This window comes from Scyliorhinus canicula, chromosome 6, assembly GCF_902713615.1.
Source record: "Scyliorhinus canicula chromosome 6, sScyCan1.1, whole genome shotgun sequence".
Lineage (NCBI taxonomy): Eukaryota > Metazoa > Chordata > Chondrichthyes > Carcharhiniformes > Scyliorhinidae > Scyliorhinus > Scyliorhinus canicula.
Window position 1 is genome coordinate 101,201,778 of NC_052151.1, and position 20,702 is coordinate 101,222,479.

General features: G+C 46.4%; 1 protein-coding gene across 1 annotated transcript; it reads left to right on the top strand.

The window, feature by feature from the left end:
• Positions 1-435: 435 nt before the first annotated feature.
• Positions 436-13,058, top strand: hint3 (histidine triad nucleotide binding protein 3). The gene is made up of 5 exons (XM_038799756.1): positions 436-618; positions 5,745-5,862; positions 7,350-7,419; positions 8,116-8,242; positions 12,204-13,058. Exons 1-5 carry the CDS (start codon positions 451-453, stop codon positions 12,246-12,248), a joined length of 528 nt encoding a protein of 175 aa, XP_038655684.1. The 5' UTR covers positions 436-450; the 3' UTR covers positions 12,249-13,058.
• Positions 13,059-20,702: the final 7,644 nt, after the last annotated feature.

Sequence of the window (20,702 nt, forward strand, 5' to 3'; positions counted from 1 at the left end):
AACACACCGAACTTGATATTATCATTGCCAGTTCAGGAATGTCAGCAGCTGGCTTAGCACAGAGGGCTTAACAGATGCAGAACAAGGCTGCAGCGTGGGTTCAATTCCTGTACCAGCCTCCCCAAACAGGTGCCGGAATGTGGCAACTAGGGGCTTTTCACAGTAACTTCATTGAAGCCTACTTGTGACAATAAGCTATTATTATTATGTCCATGTACCATGAGGTTGCACACTAAATCTAACTGTAATATGGCCTGCCCTATTGATTTACTACATTGTCTAATCTTTGCATTTATAGAAACTCTCACTTCACTGATACCAGGATCCCACCACAGTCCCCAACACGAATTGGTGTTCTCTGGGTTCGATTGGTTGGTGCTAATCGACGCGCTCTGGGTTCGATTGATTGGTGCGAATCGACGCGCTCTGGGTTTGATTGGTGCGGTTGCCATGGCGGCGGCGGCGGTGGCGGCTGAGGTCCCGGCCCAGGCCCGCGGAGAGGGCGAGGTGGAAGCACCAGCAATAGCCGCCGAGGCGGCGGCCGGTGGAGAGTTGAATAAGAAATGCATCTTTTGCAAAATCGGGAATAAAGAGGAGTCGGTGGATCTGCTGCACTGGGTGAGGGGAGGGGTTTCCGAATGTAACCGGCCTTGAAGGGAGCTGGAGTGGCTGTTGAACCTTTTGCTTTGTGTGTGGTTGTTGGTAAGATGGTGACATGAGAAGCAGAGGATGTGAATGTTTTTTAAAAAATATAAATCGCTGTATGCCTTTGGCTGGATTGGTTATTGCCTGTTAATTATCAGCTGGATCTATAACAGGTGAAATGACTGGAGTTCAGGACCAGGAACATTGCAGAGAGAGGAAATAAGAATCCCTCCAGCCCATCCTATAGAGCACCCTACCCTTGCCCACTCCTCCACCCTATCCTCTTAACCCCCATCACCGAACCTGCACGTTTTAGCACACTAAGGGGCAATTTAGCATGGCCAATCCATCCAAACTGCACATGTTTGGACTTTGAAAGGAAACCGGAGCACCCGGAGGAAATCCACGCAGACACAGGGAAAACGTCCACACAGTCATCCGAGGCCGGAATTGAACCCACATCCCTGGCGCATGCGGCAAGTGTGCCACTGTTCATGATCAGTTCCACTAATCCAAACCAGAATAAAGCAAAAATCTACTGTGAGTGGATTTAACATATCTCACCATGCGATAAGATAACCTACAATTAAAATTTGAGATAAATGCAAATTACTGCAGATCCTGGAATCTGAAGCAAAAACAGAAAATACTGAGCAATCTCAGCAGGTCTGACAGCATCTGGGGAGAGAAAAGGAAGCTAGCGTTTTTGAGTCTGGATGACTCTGAAAAAGCTTTGGTAAAGTTTTGAGCTTTGACAAAGATTCAACCAGTCTCAAAACGTTAGCTTCCTTTTCTCTCCACAGATTCTGTCAGACCAGTATTTTCTGATTTTGAATTAAAATGAGAGCATTTGCGAATCATACTGCAACATTTTTAAAGTGTTGCTTATGAAGTGAAAAATCTCAGCTCATTACAGACTAGATGCCAAGCAGAATGTAGGAGAGGAAGAAGCCAAGTTAGGAGTTAAAGTGCAGTCAGAGAATGGTTGGAAAAAGGACTCTGAGATTGGAGTGGGATGTAGGGATGGGACCTGTGGTCAAATGAATTGTTGGTGATGGAGTACTGGCCCCAATTACACTAAGCTTCTCCAAGTTACGGCACTTTGTGTGTGTGCAATGTTAAATCTGCTCAGTAATACACGCCCTTGCATCTCCAGTCTTCAGCCATGCACTCGCACAAGCAACTTCCTTCGTCCCTCCTTTCTCTACTCCACATTGGCAGCTGTTCTTTTTCCACAATGCCCATCCATACATCACTTTATAATTTCAAAATCCTCTTCGTAATCTTTCTCCTTGACTGTTACCTTAATTGTTACCCAATGAGCCTTGCAGGAGGTGTGCATGTCTGTGAATGTTGTCTGGAGTTTATGTTTAGATGTGACTCCATCGTTTGCTGATAGTCAGTGTGCATGTACATGAAGAAAGGTTACTCAAATGAGGCAACTATATTTCTGTCCTGGCATTTTGTGATACTTTTTAACTTGATAATTATTACATTAAATGGATTATTTCTGTACTTCAGTTACAATATAAAACATGCCCAGAATAACTGGAACTGAAGCAAACATACTTCCGTTTGTGCTATGAGATAAGAGGGAAAGGGAGAATTGGAGAGGAAAATATTTTTAAAGCTGTTATGTTTGTAATTAACTAAAATGATGATATCATTTGGGAATGATGCTGATGGTCTAGTTTGGAGTTAAAGAGCACACACCCGGTGGAACACAGCTTCGCAATATGTGAGAAACACCTATTATTGGTCTTTTGGGCAGTACATCATTTTAATTACATAGTCGGCCTAAATTCCCTCACCATCCTCACTGAACATACCCCGATACAATTGCTGCTGAACAAAGAACAAAAGAAAAGAGAATAAAGAAAATTACAGCACAGGAACAGGCCCTTCGGCCCTCCCAGCCTGCGCCGATCCAGATTCTTTATCTAAACCTGTCGCCTATTTTCCAAAGAACAAAGATAATTAAACGGGCGGGTAAAGGACGTGGCAGTCAGCCAGAGCAGGATAGCAAGGTGGACACCTACGCTCCAAGCCCAGGACATCGTAGTGAAATATACCCGCAGCAGACTTTCTCCATGAATCCCCTATTTTCCAACTAATTTGGTTCACTCTACCTGTGTAGCACAGTGGTTAACACTGTTGCTTCACAGGGTCCAGGGTTCGATCGCCGCTTGGGTCACTGTGCAAAGTCTGCTCGTACTCCCTGTGCCTGCTTTCCTCCAGGTGCTCCGGTTTCCTCCCACATGTCCCGAAAGATGTGCTGTTAGATGAATTGGGCATTGTGAATTCTCCCTCTGTGTACCCGAACAGGCGCCGGAGTGTGGTGACTCGGGGATTTTCACAGTAACTTCATTGCAGTGTTAATGTAAGCCTACTTGTGACAATAATAAAGATTATTTTTAGACAGTACCTTCCAAATCCATGATCATTACTATCCAGAAGGACAAGAGCAGCAGATACCTGGGTGCCCCACCACCTGGAGATTCCCCTCCATGTCACTCACCACCCTGACATGGGAATATATCACTGTTCCTTCACTGTCACTGGGGTAATATCCTGGAACTCCCTCCCTAACAGCACAGTGGTTGTACGGTAGCATAGTGCAGCACGGTAATATAGTAGTTAGCACAGTTGCTTCACAGCTCCAGGGTCCCAGGTTCGATTCCCGGCTTGGGTCACTGTCTGTGCGGAGTCTGCACGTTCTCCCCGTGTGTGCGTGGGTTTCCTCTGGGTGCTCCAGTTTCCTCCCACAGTCCAAAGAGGTGCATGTTAGGTGGATTGGCCATGATAAATTGCCCTTAGGTGTCCAAAAAGGATAGGTTGGGTTATGGGGATGGAGTGGATGTGTGGGCTTCGGTGGGGTGCCCTTTCCGTGGGCCAGTGCAAACTCGATGGGCCGAATGGTCTCCTGCACTGTAAATTCTATGATACCTACACCTCAAGGACTTTAGAGGTTCCAGATGGCAACTCACCACCACTTTCTGAAGGGCAACTCGGGATGGGCAATAAATGCTGGCCAAACCAGTGACACTCACATCCCATAAATGAATTTTTCAAAATTTTTAAAATGCACCTGTTCCAGGGTTTCAGAATGAAGGATTTGGTTTTTAGGTAACTGTGCTGTCTAATTTTGTGACTAGCCTAGTATTGCAATACCCACTAAGATAAACACATTTTAAATATTGCTTATTCTATTGTTAATGTAATAAACATTAGTTGAAGCATGGCATCCATTTTAATCTCAGCATGTCTTACAGCATCTTTCAGCAGAACCCATCAACCTGAAACATTAACACTGTCTCTCTCTACAGAGGGGCAAAATAGCAGTGTTCTGGAAGTGAAAAAAGTGGTCTACGGTGATGAACAGATTAGTTCAATTTCAGACAATTGCCAGGAGGAAAAAGTAAATCAATAGCGAGACAATACAGTATAATCAAATAACACAAAGTGTTTACGCTCATTCAATTAAGCCAATAGTTGGGAGGGGGAAAGCTACTACATTGGCCCTTGTGATTGTAGAATTAAAATGTCAGTATTTCATAGCATATAGAAGGTATGGCATTTCCTAGTAGATACAGTCAAGGAAAACCTAATATTCTTGTTGGAATCATAAAATACAATACCACACATGTTCCTCCACATCTGCATTGACATAAATGCAATTCTTTGAGGAAAAAAAGAACAAAATCATATTTCCCTTTTATTTTTTCATGGGATGTGGGTGCCACTGTCAAAGCCAGCACTAGTTGCCCATTCCTAATTGCCCTTGAACTGAGTGACTTGTTAGGCCATTTCAGAGGGCAGATAAGAGTCAACCACATTTCTGTGGGTCTGGAGTCAATGGCAGATTTCCTTCGCTAAAGGACACTAGTGAACTGGATGGGCTTTTACGACAATGATGGCTGTCATGGACACTGAAACTAGCTTTATAATTTCAGATTGATTAATTGAATGGAAATTTCATCTGCTGTTGCGGGATTTAAACCCTAGTCCCCAGAGCAGAGTTTTTGGATTGCTAATCCAGTGACATTACCAATACCTATATTTAATAAACCATGGTTTTATACCTCATAAATATTGGAGATTGTTTCAATTATGAGAGGCCTAGATAGAGTGGATGTGGAAAGAATGTTTCCACTAATAGGAGAAACTAGAACTCAAGGGCACAGCCTCAGACTGAAGGGAAGAACCTTTGAAACAGATGAGGAGGAATTTCTTCAGTCAGAAGGTGGTGAATCTGTGGAACACATTGCGGCAGAAGGCTGTGGAGTCCAAGTGATTGAGTGTCTTCAAGTCAGAGATGGATAGGTTATTGATTAATGAGGGGATAAGGGGTTATGGGGAGAAGGCAGGAGAATGGGGGATGAGAAACATATCAGCCATGATTGAATGGTGGAGCAGACTCAATGGGCCGAATGGCCAAATCCTGCTCCTGTCTTATGCTGCTAATTCTGACTATTTCCACCATTTTTTGTTTTTATTTCATATTCTCATGATCTGCAGTATTTTCCTTTTAAAAATTTAAACTAGTGTATTAAATGGAATACCACTGAGAAGTTAAAAGTAATCATGAACATTTCTGTCCACAATGAAGTTTCTCTTTTGATCAGGGTGTGCTTTATACATGACCACATTTATGTCTCTAAATCAGGGGTGGGCAAACTTTTCCGTGCAAGGGCCACATTCAGAAATTCACAATTTTAAAGGGCCGCATAGTATATTAAGTAAAATAATTACTTCACCCCGTTATGATTCTGGGCGCCTCATATAGGACATAGAACAGTACAGCACAGAACAGGCCCTTCGGCCCTCGACGTTGTGCCGAGCAATGATCACCCTACTCAAGTCAACGTATCCACCCTATACCAGTAAGTAACCCAACAGCCCCCCCCCCATTAACCTTAAAAAAATAATAAAAAATTTTTAAAAAAATTAAAAAACATTTTTTTTTTTTTTAATGACTTGGTGGGCCGCATAAAGACCTTTGGCGGGCCGTAGTTTGCCCACCCCTGATCTAAATTGTCATATAATTATTCAGATAAGTAGTTGGAGAGATATTTAAATAGCTGCGTTTTTTTGTGTAGGATGAGCAGTTTGTTTGTTTTCGGGACATTCGACCTGGTGCACCCCATCATTACCTTGTTGTGCCACGAAAACACATTGTGAATTGCAAATCTCTGAAGAAGGAGCATGTATCAGTCGGTGAGATTGCATTCACTTAATTTTTTAAATTATGTTACAGCACTCCACTGCATCCTTTCTTAATTGAACAGTGCTTGTTAAAGCTTTACAAATGTGTTTCATGAATACTCTTTAGATCAGTTACTGACAGACCAAAGACCAAATTTAAATGCTAAAGGACCATTAGATCCTAATTATAAATGATTCCCTTGGTGGCATGATTGCCTCCTGGTCACATCTGAGAGTTTAGTATGTCTTTCAAAAGTTTAAAAACTGAAAGCTGCATTGCAGTTTCTGCCAGATTTCTTGTCTTCGAAACAGCTTCTGTTAAACTGCAGCCTACCTTGAGAGCACCCTAGTATGTGGAGTAGGTCGCCTTGCATACATAGCAACATTGATTTTTATTTTCCTAGTATTATATTTGACTATTATACCACAGCAGAGATCATTTTTATTCACACAGAATAAAAGACAGTTACATTCTGGTTAGAATTGTGGACAATCTACAGGTGCTATTCCAGTTGTCTTCAGTGCCCACTTTCAATATTTAAAGTATAGTTAGCATACATGCACAATGTTACACTGTCTTGGTGGGAGTAATATCAAAGGGGCTTATTGACTCTGTTTCTGTTTGAAATACACAGCAATCTTGTTTATCCCTTTGGATGGAATATCAGATTTCCACTGGGGTGATATTCTACCCTGTTATACTGCCATTATCGGTGTCCGTTCCATACCAGCAATTGGGAGTAGGTGATTGGTGTTCTGCCATTTTAACCCATAGCGTAATGTTGCCAACACAGTTAACTACCTTTATCTGTATGCCTCTCCATTTTACAAGAGCCTTAGGAGTAGGCATGAGTCATGGTAAGACATCTCATTGTACTACCACATATATATGGCCAGAATGTGATTGAAGGGCAGTTGCCAATTAAAATGGGAGAGGTCTATGTTCTAGAGCAGTATTTATCAATTGTTTTTCCTTGATGTGACCCCATTTGAATGCCCTAGATTTTGTGTGATCCCAGAGTGAAGCTTTTGGAGTATGAGAGGGAGTGTGGGGTGGACTTTAGTTGCTAAACAGGATGTGGAGGCAAGTGGGAGGGGGGGGAGTGAGGTTGAGCATGGTGGGAAATATTTAACTGGCAGGAGTTTTAAAAAAAGTCTTTTCACAGCCTTTTTGTAGTAGGAATCAGACCTCAAAGACATGTCCGTTAGACCATGACCACCATTAGAAAATAAACAAGGACGTAAAAGAGTTTGCAGTTGTCAGCCTTCAGTCTGAGCTTCTGGGCAGCCATTGCTGTCTCAGACATTGTCAACCCAAAATTTCATCTTGTGAGGTTGTGACCGCAGTTTGGGAAGCCTTCATTCTAAAGAATGCAACTGCATTGCAGTTTTAGATGACCTGGTCCAATTTTACATATTGGTCCTGATGTACATGGTTTAGGGCTAATTTATACCTAAATGGGATACTTTAATTTGTAAAATTCTATTTTAATGAATAGTTCAAAAGATGGTGAACATTGGAGAAAATGTACTACAACAAAACGGTATTGATGACCTGGCAGATGTAAGGTATGTAGAGCACTGTAAAAAAAAAAAATAATTGTTGCTTGGGAACTGATTAATATTCTGAAGAAGTCATGGCTGCCTGTGAACTTCTATAAAGCCATGTGTATTGCTCAGATCAATTAGAAATACTGACTTGGACCTCGCATTCTCTCATAAACGTTTAAGTGAATTAACAATGCTCTGTGAGATCTATTGGCAGTTCACCTTTTAAAAGGATATTTTAATTTGCACTGTAGCGGAGCAAAGTATAGTGCTTGAATTTAAATTAAATCCAGCATTGCATTGCAGGGGAAGTTGGCACACAATTGCTGTGAGGGATATTGTCTTGAGTACATGCTGATAGCAGGCATTGTGCTGCAATGTTCTAACCTACTGAACAATTAGCCTGTTCTAACATAGTGAAAAGAATGGCAGGTTTTCATAACAAAACACTATTAAAACTACACTCAAAGCACATTACATAAATTTTACTGTAACCATTTTGGTATGTTTCATGTAACTTGGGTTCAACTATTTTTGCAGGTTAATTACTGTACTTGCAAATTACAATGAAGCTACAAAATAAACAAAAGTTAAATATGAACAAACAGGTTAAGTTAACTGACCTAATTCAGATTTTTTTTGCAGCTTTGCTGCTGTGATGTGACTTTTGTGATTGTTCTGATTGTACACTGTGTTGAGTACAATATTTGTTTACAGGCTGGGCTTTCACTGGCCCCCATTCTGCACAATATCTCATTTGCACTTGCATGTACTGGCTCCAGCTAGTCAGATGAGATTCATATCAAGAATGATTTACAGACCCAATTCCTACTGGTTCATTACAGTAAGTACTTTTGTTTCTACTGTTGAATAATGTTTTGACAGGTAATTTAAACCAATTTGCATTCACTCCACTCTGGCTTAGCTGAAATATTCACTGCCCAATGTTTGTGAGCAATACAGTTCCAATCCTTGGTCTGTCCTATATTGGTATTGGTTTCAGCAGCCCATGCTAGGAAGAGGCTAAATAATAGATTATGTCCTCAGTTGCTATGGCATGATCCCTGTGGAAAAGTATACCTGTAAGGACTGCTACATTTCAGGCTTTCTTCCAATTCTTTGGGGGAGAGTTTATGGAGCCTGCAAGAGCAGGAGACATGGTGACTTAATTAGGTGGAATGTGAAATCTCTATTTCCTGACGGGTTGGGTTGCAGAAATCAAGTCAACAGCTTCTTTGCAGCATGTGGGGTCTCATTCTGGCCTGTGCTGGGTTCATACTTGTAATAAATTTGCCTGCCATGATACCCATTAGTGTAAAATCATTTTTAATGATGTTATACTTTCAACATAAGGCCAGCGGTGCACTATAATCTTGTGGCACCCAGTTTGCGTTTTTTTACAGACGGCGAGAACTAGTCGGCTTTCTGCAGTTGTGTGTAAAGTCTGTGGTTTTCCTTGTTAAACCGTATGGCACAAGGGAAGGGAGCAAGAGAATGGCAGCGACAAAGTTGAGTTGGTGGAGGAGTAGAAGAGGAATCAAGGGGAGATCTAAGGGTGGATCAGAGGCATGGAGGAGTGTTGTCCTGAGTATGATAATCTTTATTAGTGTCACAAGTAGGCTTACATTAACACTACAATGAAGTTACTGTGAAAAGCCCCCAGGCACCACACTCCGGCTCCTGTTCGGGTACTGAGGGAGAATTCAGAATGTCCAATTCACCTAACAAGCACATATTTTGGGACTTGTGGGAGGAAACCCGAGCACAAGGTGGAAACCCACGCAGACACGGAGAACGTGCAGACTCCCCACAGACAGTGACCCAAGCCGGGAATCGAACCTGGGACCCTGGCGCTGTGAAGCAACAGTGCTAACCACTGTGTTGCTGTGCCGCTCCTATGGTATGGTAGTATGGTATAGTATGGCAGGGGGAAGTGTGATGAAACAGTCAGTCATGGTAAGAAAATGAAGGGCCTAACATTCGGTGTCAGTACTGTCCAAATGCGGGACCATCTCAGGGTGTTGGCCTTTGATCCCTGCTGAGAGTGATATCCGACAATGTCCTTCACAATACATACAAGGAAGGGTCAGCTGAGCCTGCAGATTCAGCCATGTCCCATAGATTGGCGAGTTCAACACTAGACACTAACATAAGCATTCAATAAAGAGTACAAAAAAGATAATTGATTCCTCCACAAAATAGGAAATGCCCCAACTCCCCTGTAACCATCAATGCATGTCAACTGAGGTGTGCCATTATGTTTGACTCTCTGACTAATCTAGTCTTAACAAATAACAATGATGTGGGGATGCCGGCATTGGACTGGGGTGAGCACAGTAAGAAGTCTTACAACACCAGTTTAAAGTCCAACATGTTTGTTTCAAACACTAGCTTTCGGAGCACTGCTCCTTCCTCAAGTGACCTGAGAAAGGAGCAGTGCTCCGAAAGCTAGTGTTTGAAATAAACATGTTGGACTTTAACCTGGTCAAATAACAATGAAGCATGTATTAATGCAGTGAAACCAATGTGACGTGAAATATTTACAATTGAAGCTTAACTTTGAAAAATAACCATGTGATTTTTGTGCTCTCAAGTCAAGTGGGAATGGAGTTGAGCCTGAAAGTTTTAGCCTTTGACCAGAAGGCTCTTTCATAAACCGCCTGGAGCTGCAGCATTGTCAGCTCACAGCAGATTTCATCAGTGAAAAGCAACCTCCCGCTGCCTGAGTGCACGTGTCTCTGTCCAGGCCACCACTACATGAAATTTTAATTGTAATTGCATCGGAAATGAGAAAAAGCAAGGGAACAGAAGCGGTGCATATTTCTGGTTACGCTGGTGGGAACGGTTGACAAAATACCTCCCTCCTTTTGATGTTTACATCAAAAAACATAGGATTTATGTCAGCTTATGGAAACTAAGATTGGAAACATAAATTTCTGTCACACAAAGGAAATGGCATGCTGTAGGATAAATTTCCCTTTTATTGTGGTTTTGCGTTGAAAATTGCTCTCCTGGAAACTTGAAGGTCAAAACACACATCATGTCAGACCACAACATTTGTAAGAAAATAATTTCACAAATAACAATTACCGAATACCTTAAATTGTCTTGAAAATAATCATAGTAGCTTACAGCAAGGAAGGAGGTTATTCGCATATCATGTCTCTTTTGGCTCTTTGAAAGTGCTGTCCAATTTAGCCCAAACCCCAGTTTTTGCCTCATAACCCTGTGGCATGCTCTTAGGCAAGGGAGGGCTGATTTAGGTGTATGTGGGGAGTTAAGTCCCCGTCAAGTGATGCAGATGTGGGTAGGTTTGAAGGCGATTGAAGAGGAGGGAAGAAGAACATTTGCGGAGGATGATTGTGAGGCCTGTGTGCAAGAGGATGAACATAGTGTTGGCTGTTCAGATAGGGATGGGTAAAGGTTCCTGGAGAGAGATAGGGGTGAGTAGAGCTGCAAGATGTGTTCTTCAGAGCTTACAAGGAGAGGCCATTAACAGAAGACTCATGCTGGATCACTCTGGCCATTTTGACTGAAATTGAACATTACCACTCCCCCCCCCCCCCCCCCCCCCCCAACCTCACTCATTCACCACACCATGCCTAATTATGCAAATGAGCTGACTTAAGCAATCGATTTGTACTCAATAACTTGAATCTTAGCATTGATCATTTCATTTGCAATTGTAAATATTAATCTCTTTCACCCTTTAATGTTCAAACTTCTGCAAGAATTTGCTTTAACAAAAATGTTTCAAAAATGAACAGTAGGCAAATGCCTTGTATTTTCTCTTTTGTGCTTACATTATCACCGCTAATAAGTATGGATTGGGGGCAGCACGGTAGCAATGTGGATAGCACAATCGCTTCACAGCTCCAGGGTCCCAGGTTCGATTCCGGCTTGGGTCACTGTCTTTGCGGAGTCTGCACATCCTCCCTGTGTGTGCGTGGGTTTCCTCCGGGTGCTCTGGTTTCCTCCCACAGTCCAAAGATGTGCAGGTTAGGTGTATTGGCCATGATAAATTGCGCTTAGTGTCCAAAATTGCCCTTAGTGTTGGGTGGGGTGACTGGGTTATGGGGATAGGGTGGATGTGTTAACCTTGGGTAGGGTGCTCTTTCCAGGACCCGGTGCAGACTCGATGGGCCGAATGGCCTCCTTCTGCACTGTAAATTCTATCTATCTATGTAAACAAAATAACAAATTGATACATGTAAATGCTATATTGGAGTTTACATATAATAATCTTTATTAGTGTCACAAGTAGGCTTACATTAACACTGCAATGAAGTTACTGTGAAAATCCCCTAGTCGCCACACTCTGGCGCCTGTTCGGGTACACAGAGGGAGAATTCAGAATGTCCAATTCACCTAACACTCACGTCTTTCGGGACATTGTGGGAGGAAACAGGAGCACCCGGAGGAAACACACGCAGACACGGGGAGAACGTGCAGACTTCGCATAGACAGTGACCGAAGCCGGGAATTGAACCTGGGTCCCTGGCATTGTGAAGCAACAGTGCTAACCATCCTGCTACCGTGCCGCCCATGCCATAGATATTCTCTAAATTTGGTAAAGGTAAAGTCACCATAGTCCCAGATGACCATGTTCCCCGTTGAGGGGGAGAGCTGACTGGTGTGATTTAACCTGAGAATCACCTCACCGAGGCAGAGGAAATTTTCATGCTAAGATAATCTCCTGAAAGATTTTATCAAAAAAACACTGCTTCACTTGGTCTCAATTGTAGACTGTGTTTGCACACATTGTACCTAACTTACTATAATATGGACTTTCTCCTCACCTAAAGGTGGACCAGTTGCTTAAAAAGCTAATGTCTCTTCCGGATAATTGAGTAATGGAAGCCAAGTACGTGCAGTTGAGTTCCAGTGCAGATCGTTCCAGAAGATGACTTGATTTCAAGACTACAATTGATCTTTTATCTGATCCAGCTTTTAATTTAATCAACAAGAATTAATTTGTGTCCATTATATCTGAAATATGCCATTTAATTGTTTCCTATTATATAAAATCCAAAGTTTTTGATTTAAAAAGTAAAGATCTATAAATATTCTCCTAAACTGTTAGAAACTGCAACATTCACATGTATGTAATTCAAAGACAATGATTTGTTTAACGTATCAGCACGTAATTAGTGGTACATCAATCAGTAAAGTGAGCTGCAATGTAAAATTGGAAAGATTGAAGACCTTTAATTGCATAATGTTCCTAGTCAGGTTTTGTTTGAAATATTAAGTTTAAATGAAACATTTAATTGCATCAACATTAATGTCAAACATTTTAATAAATGTGAAAATATGTTTCATGTGCAGCAATGAAATATTTATCTTGTGTCTGGAAGACTGTTAGTATAACAGCATGTAATATGTACTAGTACATTCGTTTGGATCAAGATTTTCAGAGACATTTTAACTATTGTATTCCTGACTGAATTATTCTCAATTTACAGAACTGAGTATGAGAACAGACTAATTTTTTTCTGCATGTAATTCATAAAATGGACAATGCATTCTTACAGATGGTTAAGATAAAAGTGAGTCACTACTATGACAACTTGTGTCAATTACTAAATTGTTTGTTCTAACTTTAACAGTGTGAAAGATTCTGTTAAATTGAATATTAATAAAATGGAAACATTATACAATTGTAATGTATGCTCATTAACATCCATGCCATGGCTTATAAGTGCACCACATAATAAGTTGAATTGCTGGTGGTTCTCTGCACCATAGCCACTATTTGCTTTTACAGAGTGGCATTTTCTGATCTAATGTGCCTGCAATCGCTAACTATATTAGCAAGTTGAAATCTTGCTTTCAGCTCAGATCAGAGATTTGATATTTCTGAAATGCAGGAAATTAACACTTTGTTCCTCCGAATGTCCCAATCTGTGTAACATACACTTCGTGCCCTGACCTGAACCTAAGAACAGAATCAAAGTCCAGATTCCAAATCTGGCACCCTGAAAGTGTATTGGTGCACCAACATCTAGCATAATTTTCAATTCACACTTTACTATGATAGTTACTATCTGATTTTTGTTTTATTAAAATGGGAGCTATGTAACCTGTCAACTATAAGAAAATTATTAGCTAATGGACTCTTTGTGTTCCTTTATATACTGTTTCAAAAAAGCAATTTATATTTGAATATTGTAACTCTGTTCCCTTATAATTATGTGTCAAATCATCAGTACAAAAATGGCATTTTGGACATTTGATTTTTTAATTCTTTGTAAAGAGGATCAAGTAATGGCTTTTGTTTCATGGTTGTATTTTGAAACCGTATTTTCATAGTTTTGTAAAGAAATACACAGCCGGACTTCCGGTTGCGGCTATGCGGAGCTAAGCCGCACGTTCGGCAGCTCCTGCCAGGAACAGACTTTTGGGCTCTTTTTAGGGCCCCCAGCGGCACTTATTCGACGATTCCCAACGTGGGAAGGAGTCAGCAGCAGTTCCCCATCGGTGTATGGCCTGGACCAGGAGTGGGGCAAGCAAGAGAGCGGTGGCAGCGCCTAAGAAAAAGCGAGGGAAGAAGCACAAGATGGCGGCCGGCGGAGACCTAGAGGAATGAGGCAGTGGGCGCAGGAGCAGCAGGAGACTCTCCAGCGCTGCTTTCGGGAGCTCAAAGTGGAGCTGCTAGAACCGTTGAAGGCTTCCATTGACAAGCTCCTGGAGACTCGGACAGTCCAGGGAGTGGCAATCCGGGAGATCCGACAGCAGGCCTCTGAAAGAGAGGATGAGGCCTCAGCCCTCGCGGTAAAGGTGGAGATGCATGAGGCGCTCCACAAAAAGTGGCAGGAGAGGTTCGAGGAGATGGAGAACCGGTCGAGATGGAAAAATGTGCGGATCCTGGGCCTCCCGGAGGGGTCGGACTTGGAAACCTACGTGGTCGTCTTGCTGAATTTGTTGATGGGAGCTGGGTCCTTCCAGGGGCCCCTGGAGCTGGAGGGGGCCCACAGAATACTGGCAAGGAGGCCCAAGCCGAATGAGCCGCCACGGGCAGTGCTGGTGCGGTTGCACCGGTTCGTTGACCGGGAGTGTGTGCTCAGGTGGGCCAAGAAGGAGCGGAGTAGCAGGTGGGAGAACGCGGTGGTGCGGATCTACCAGGACTGGAGTGCGGAGGTGGCTAAGCGGAGGGCCGGGTACAACCGGACGAAGGCGGTGCTACACAGCAAAGGAGTGAAGTTTGGCATGTTGCAGCCGGCGCATTTGTGGGTCACCTACAAGGACCGACACTTTTACTTCGAGTCCCCGGAGGAGGCGTTGGCCTTTGTGCAGGCCGAGAAGTTGGACTCAAACTGAGGGTTGGGTGTGGGGGTCTGTATGTAACAGTGTTATTTTCTGAGGGGGGGGGGGGGCTTTCTGTTAAATGCTTGTTCTGTGTGGTTTTCAGGGTGGGCGGTGCAATGTCGTTTTGCGTGTGTTCGGTGGATGGGCTCGAGGTGGGGGGTAGATTTGTAGTGTGGGGAGCTGATGGTGGGAAGGGGGCTGGGGCCCCGCGAGGGGCTTGGGCCGACAATGGGAGCTGCCTTAGAGGAGGCGGGGTCGGGCAGGTGGAAAGTGCAAGCTTTTTCCCGCGCTGAGGGTGGATGGGGGCGGGGTTGGAGCTGAGAAGCGCGGGCTTTTTTTCTTTTTTCCCGCGTGAGAACGGGAGGGGGAGGAGGAGAGCCTGCTGGTGGGCACTGGGGAGGAGGGGTAGCCCCATGCTGGGAGGGGTCGGAGGAGTGGCGGGAGTTGCCGGGGTCAGCAGGAGTCAGCTGACTTACGGGAGTATTATGGAGGGAGGAACGCGGCTAGGACAGGTCCTAGCTTGGGGGTGGGGAGGGGGTACCGGGTTGCTGCTGGAATGGCCAGGAAGGAGCTGGAGTATGCATGGGGGGTCGGGATGGGGATTTGCCGCCGTGGGAAACGGGCCGAGTGGGGGGCGCTGGCCAGTGGCGGGCAGGGGAAGGGTTATGGCTAGTCGGCGGGGTGGTGGGGGGGGGGGGGGGCAGGGAGCCCCCTGATCCGGCTGATAACTTGGATGGTGAGGGGACTGAATGGGCCAGTCAAACGGCCTGTGTGTTTAGGCACCTGAAGGGGCTGAAGGCGGACGTGGCCATGCTTCAGGAGACGCACCTGAAGGTGGCGGACCAGGTTAGACTGAGGAAGGGATGGGTAGGCCAAGTGTTTCATTCGGGGCTGAATGCATAATATCGGGGGGGGGGCGATCCTGGTGGGAAAGAGGGTGTCGTTTAAGGCGGGGTAGCATGGTGGTTAGCATAAATGCTTCACAGCTCCAGGGTCCCAGGTTCGATTCCCGGCTGGGTCACTGTCTGTGTGGAGTCTGCACGTCCTCCCCCTAAGTGCGTGGGTTTCCTCCGGGTGCTCCGGTTTCCTCCCACAGTCCAAAGATGTGCGGGTTAGGTGGATTGGCCATGCTAAATTGCCCGTAGTGTCCTAATAAAAAGTAAGGTTAAGGGGGGGGTTATTGGGTTACGGGTATAGGGTGGATAAGTGGGTTTGAGTAGGGTGATCATGGCTCGGCGCAACATTGAGGGCCGAAGGGCCTGTTCTGTGCTGTACTGTTCTATATTCTATATTCTAAATGTGGTGGCGGACAGCGGCGGGAGGTATGTGATGGTGAGCGGCAAGCTGCAGGGGGAGTGGGTGGTGCCGGTGAACATATACGCCCCGAACTGGGACGATGCGGGTTTTATGCGGCGCATGTTGGGCTGCATTCCAGATCTGGAGACGGGGGGGGGGGGGGCCTGATAATGGGGGGGCCACTTTAATACAGTGCTGGATCCCTCATTGGATCGATCCAGGTCCAGGACGGGTAGGAGGCCAGTGGCGGCTTAGGTGTTGAGGGGGTTCATGGACCAGATGGGAGGGCTGGATCCTTGGAGGTTTGCGAGGCCGAGGGCCAGGGAGTTTTCATTCTTCTCCCATGTGCATAAGGCCTATTCCCGGATCGATTTTTTTATTATGAGCAGGGGGCTGGTTTCGAGGGTGGATGATGCCGAATATTCGGCGATAGTCATTTCGGATCATGCCCCGCACTGGGTGGACCTCGATCTGGGGGAGGAGAGAGATCAGCGCCCGCTCTGGCGTTTGGAGGTGGGGCCGCTGGCAGATGAGGAGGTGGGTGGGCGGGTTCGAGGATGTATCAAGAGGTACCTGGAGGCCAATGATAATGGGGAGGTTCGAGTGGGGACGGTCTGGGAGGCACTGAAGGCGGTGATTAGAGGGGGGTTGATCTCCATCCGAGCCCATAGGGAGAGGAGAGAGCAGAGAGAGAGGGAGAGGCTGGTAGGGGAGTTGGTGAGGGTGGATAGGAGATACGCGGAGACTCCGGAGGAGGGTTTGCTGGGGGAGCGGCGTCGTCTTCAGGCCAAGTTCGACTTACTGACCACCAGAAAGGCGGCTCAGTGGAGGAAGGCACAGGGAGCGGTTTATGAATATGGGGAGAAGGCGAGTGGGATGCTGACGCATCAGCTCCGTAAGCGGGATGCGGCCAGGGAGATTGGTGGAGTTAAGGATAGGGGAGGGAATGTGGTGCGAAGGGGGTGGACATCAATGAGGTCTTCAGGGACTTTTATGGGGAATTGTATTGGTCTGAACCCCCAGTGGAGGGGGGGGGGGTCAATGGGGCGCTTCTTGGACCGGCTGAGATTCCAGAAGGTGGAGGAGGGGCAGGTGGAGGGACTTGGAGCGCCGATTGAGCTGGTCAAAGGGATAGGGAGCATGCAGTCGGGGAAGGCGCCAGGGCCGGATGGGTTCCCGGTCGAATTCTATAAAATGTATGCAGACCTGCTGGGTCCCCTGTTGGTTAGGACCTTCAACGAGGCAAGGGAGGGGGAGGCTTTGCCCCCGACTATGTCCCGGGCGCTGATTTCCTTGATCCTTAAGCGGGACAAGGACCCCCTGCAGTGTGGATCATACAGGCCGATCTCTCTGTTAAATGTAGACGCCAAGCTGTTGGCGAAGATCTTGGCCACAAGGATAGAGGACTGTGTGCCGTGGGTCATCCACGAGGACCAGACGGGGTTCGTGAAGGGAAGGCAGCTGAACACCAACATACGGAGGCTCTTGAATGTTATTATGATGCCGGCGGTAGCGGGGGAACCGGAGATAGTGGTGGCACTAGACGCGGAGAAGGCCTTTGATAGGGTTGAGTGGGGGTACTTGTGGGAGGTGCTGGAAAGGTTTGGGTTTGGGGTGGGGTTTGTCAGATGGGTGAGGTTGTTATATGAGGCCCCGATGGCGAGCGTGGCCATGAATAGGAGGAGATCGGAGTACTTTCGGTTATACCGAGGGACAAGACAGGGGTGTCCCTTGTCCCCCTTGCTCTTTGCGTTGGCGGTCGAACCCCTGGCCATGGCGTTGAGGGAGTCGAGGAACTGGAGGGGACTGGTGCGGGGTGGGGAGGAGCACTGAGTGTCGCTTTATGCGGATGACTTATTGCTACATGTGGCGGACCCAGTGGGGGGAATGCCGGAGGTGATGAAGATTCTCAGGGAATTTGGGGACTTCTCAGGGTATAAGCTCAACCTGGGTAAGAGCGAGCTGTTCGTCATGCATCCAGGGGACCAGGAGGAGGGAATTGGTAGGCTCCCACTAAAAAGGGCAGAGAGGAGCTTTAGATACCTGGGAGTCCAGGTGGCCAGGAGCTGGGGGGCCCAACACAAACTTAACCTTAGAAGGCTGGTGGAGGAAATGGAGGAGGAGTTTAAAAGATGGGACATGTTGCCGCTGTCGCTGGCGGGCAGGGTGCAGTCAGTCAAGATGACGGTGCTCCTGAGGTTTTTGTTCCTGTTCCAGTGCTTCCCCATCCTTATCCCGAAGACCTTTTTTAGGAGGGTCAACAGGAGTATTACGGGATTTGTATGGGCGCATGGGACCCCGAGTGTGAGAAGGGTGTTTTTGGAACAGGGCAGAGATGGGTGGGGGGGCTGGCGCTGCCCAGCCTCTGTGGGTACTATTGGGCTGCCAACGCAGCGATGGTGCGTAAGTGGGTAATGGACGGGGAAGGGGCAACATGGAAGAGGATGGAGATGGCGTCCTGTGTGGACACGAGCTTGGAGGCGCTTGTAACGGCGCCGTTGCCGCTCCCTCCAACGAGGTATACCATGAGTCCGGTGGTGGCGGCTACCCTCAAAATTTGGGGGCAATGGAGATGGCACGGGGGGAGGTGGGGGTCTCGATGGGGTCCCCGATACGGGGGAACCACCGGTTTGTTCCAGGGAGAATCGATGGCGGGTTCCTGAGTTGGCACAGGGCAGGTGTTAGGAGGTTGAGGGACCTGTTTGTAGACGGGAAGTTTGCGAGCCTAGGTGAGTTAGAGGAGAATTTCGGGCTCCCCCGGGGAACATTTTTAGGTATATGCAGGTAAGGGCGTTTGCCAGCGGCAGGTGGTGGGGTTCCCTCTGTTGCCCCCACGTGGGGTCCAGGACAGGGTGCTTTCGGGGGTGTGGGTTGGAGGGGGGAGGATTTCAGACATATACCAAGTGATGCAGGAGGTAGACGAGGCCTCGGTGGAGGAGCTGAAGGGTAAATGGGAAGAGGAACTGGGTGAGGAGATTGAGGAGGGGACGTGGGCGGATGCTCTGGTAAGAGTGAACTCCTCTTCATGTGCGAGGCTTAGCCTCATACAGTTCAAGGTGCTACATAGGGCTCATATGACCGGGACGAGGATGAGTAGGTTCTTTGGGGGCGAAGACAGGTGTACTAGGTGCTCGGGGAGCCCAGCGAACCATGTCCATATGTTCTGGGCATGCCCAGCGCTGGGGGAATTTTGGAAGGGGATAGCAAGCACGGTGTCGAGGGTGGTAGGATCCAGGGTCAAGCCAGGCTGGGGACTCGCAATATTTGGGGTTGCAGTGGAGCCGGGAGTGCAGGAGGCGAAAGAGGCCGGTGTTCTGGCCTTTGCATCCCTAGTAGCCCGGCGGAGGATTCTTCTTCAGTGGAAGGATGCGAGGCTCCCAAGCGTGGAGGCCTGGATCAATGATGTGGCGGGGTTCATCAAATTGGAGAGGGTGAAATTTGCCCTGAGGGGATCAGTACAGGGGTGTTTCAGGCGGTGGCAGCCTTTCCTGAATTTCCTGGCAGAACGGTAGGGAAAAAAGGCCAGCAGCAACAGCAGCAGCCCGGGGGGGGGGGGGGGGGGGGGGGGGGGTTGTTTCGGTGGGTTGGGTTGAAGGGGCGTGTACATGTGTTCTTTGGTTATGACGGGTGTTAATCTCTTTCTTATTTTTGTATTTAACGGGGGGGGGGGGGGGGGGGGGGGGGGGGGGGGGGGGAGGGGTGCTGGGGTTTGTTCTTTTTGTTTTTCTTTCGTAATTGTTAATATTTGTGTTTTTTGTTAATATTTTCTGTTATTGATATTTTGTGAAAACCTGAATAAAAATTATGTAAAGAAAAAGAAATACACAGCCTGCAGCACGAGATAGATTTGATTTATTTTTCTAAAACAACCAGCAACATTTGTATCTGTCCTTGATAACCTAACAGAACAATTGCACCTATTAACCATAGGTCTATACACGTTAGCCCAGTATGATGGGCCTGGTGAGAATATAATCTTGAAAGAATCAATAATCAGCTTGGTCGACTGGGCTATTGGGGAATCTCTGGGGACTTGGAGACCTTGCCCTTCTCTACTGAAGCGGACTAGAATCATGGGAAGACAGGACATGCCCCCTTTTGCAGCAGTAGCTGGCGTACGGTGAGTTTAATTGTCTATTCTGAAAGCTAGTGAATGGATGAGTCAATAATGGGTAAGTGCGTGAATGGGTATATGGGTGAGGTTGGTTAGGAATTTGGTGGGCGAATGGTTAGTCGGATCATGATATTAATGTGGTGGAACATTCAGGTTGGGAGGAGTAGTCAGATCAGGTCGAGGGACAGTCGGATTGGGTATGCACAGCCCAGTCCATCTTGTGAACTCACCTCCCATCCATTGACTCTGCACCTCCCGCTGCCTTGGGAAAGCAAGCAGCATAATCAAAGACCCCTCCCAACAGGGTTATTCAGTCTTCCAACTTCTTCCATCGGGCAGGAGATACAAATGTCTCAGAACGCGTACTTACAGATTCAAAAACGGCTTCTCTGCTGTTACCAGACTCCTAAATGACCCTGATTAATACTACACTCCTGTATGCTTCACCCGATGCTGATGTCTATGAATTTACATTGTGTACCTTGTGTTGCACTATTATGTATTTTCTTTTTATTTTATTTTCTTTTCATGTACTAAATGATCAGTTTAAGCTGCTCGCAGAAAAATACTTGTCCCTGTACTTCGG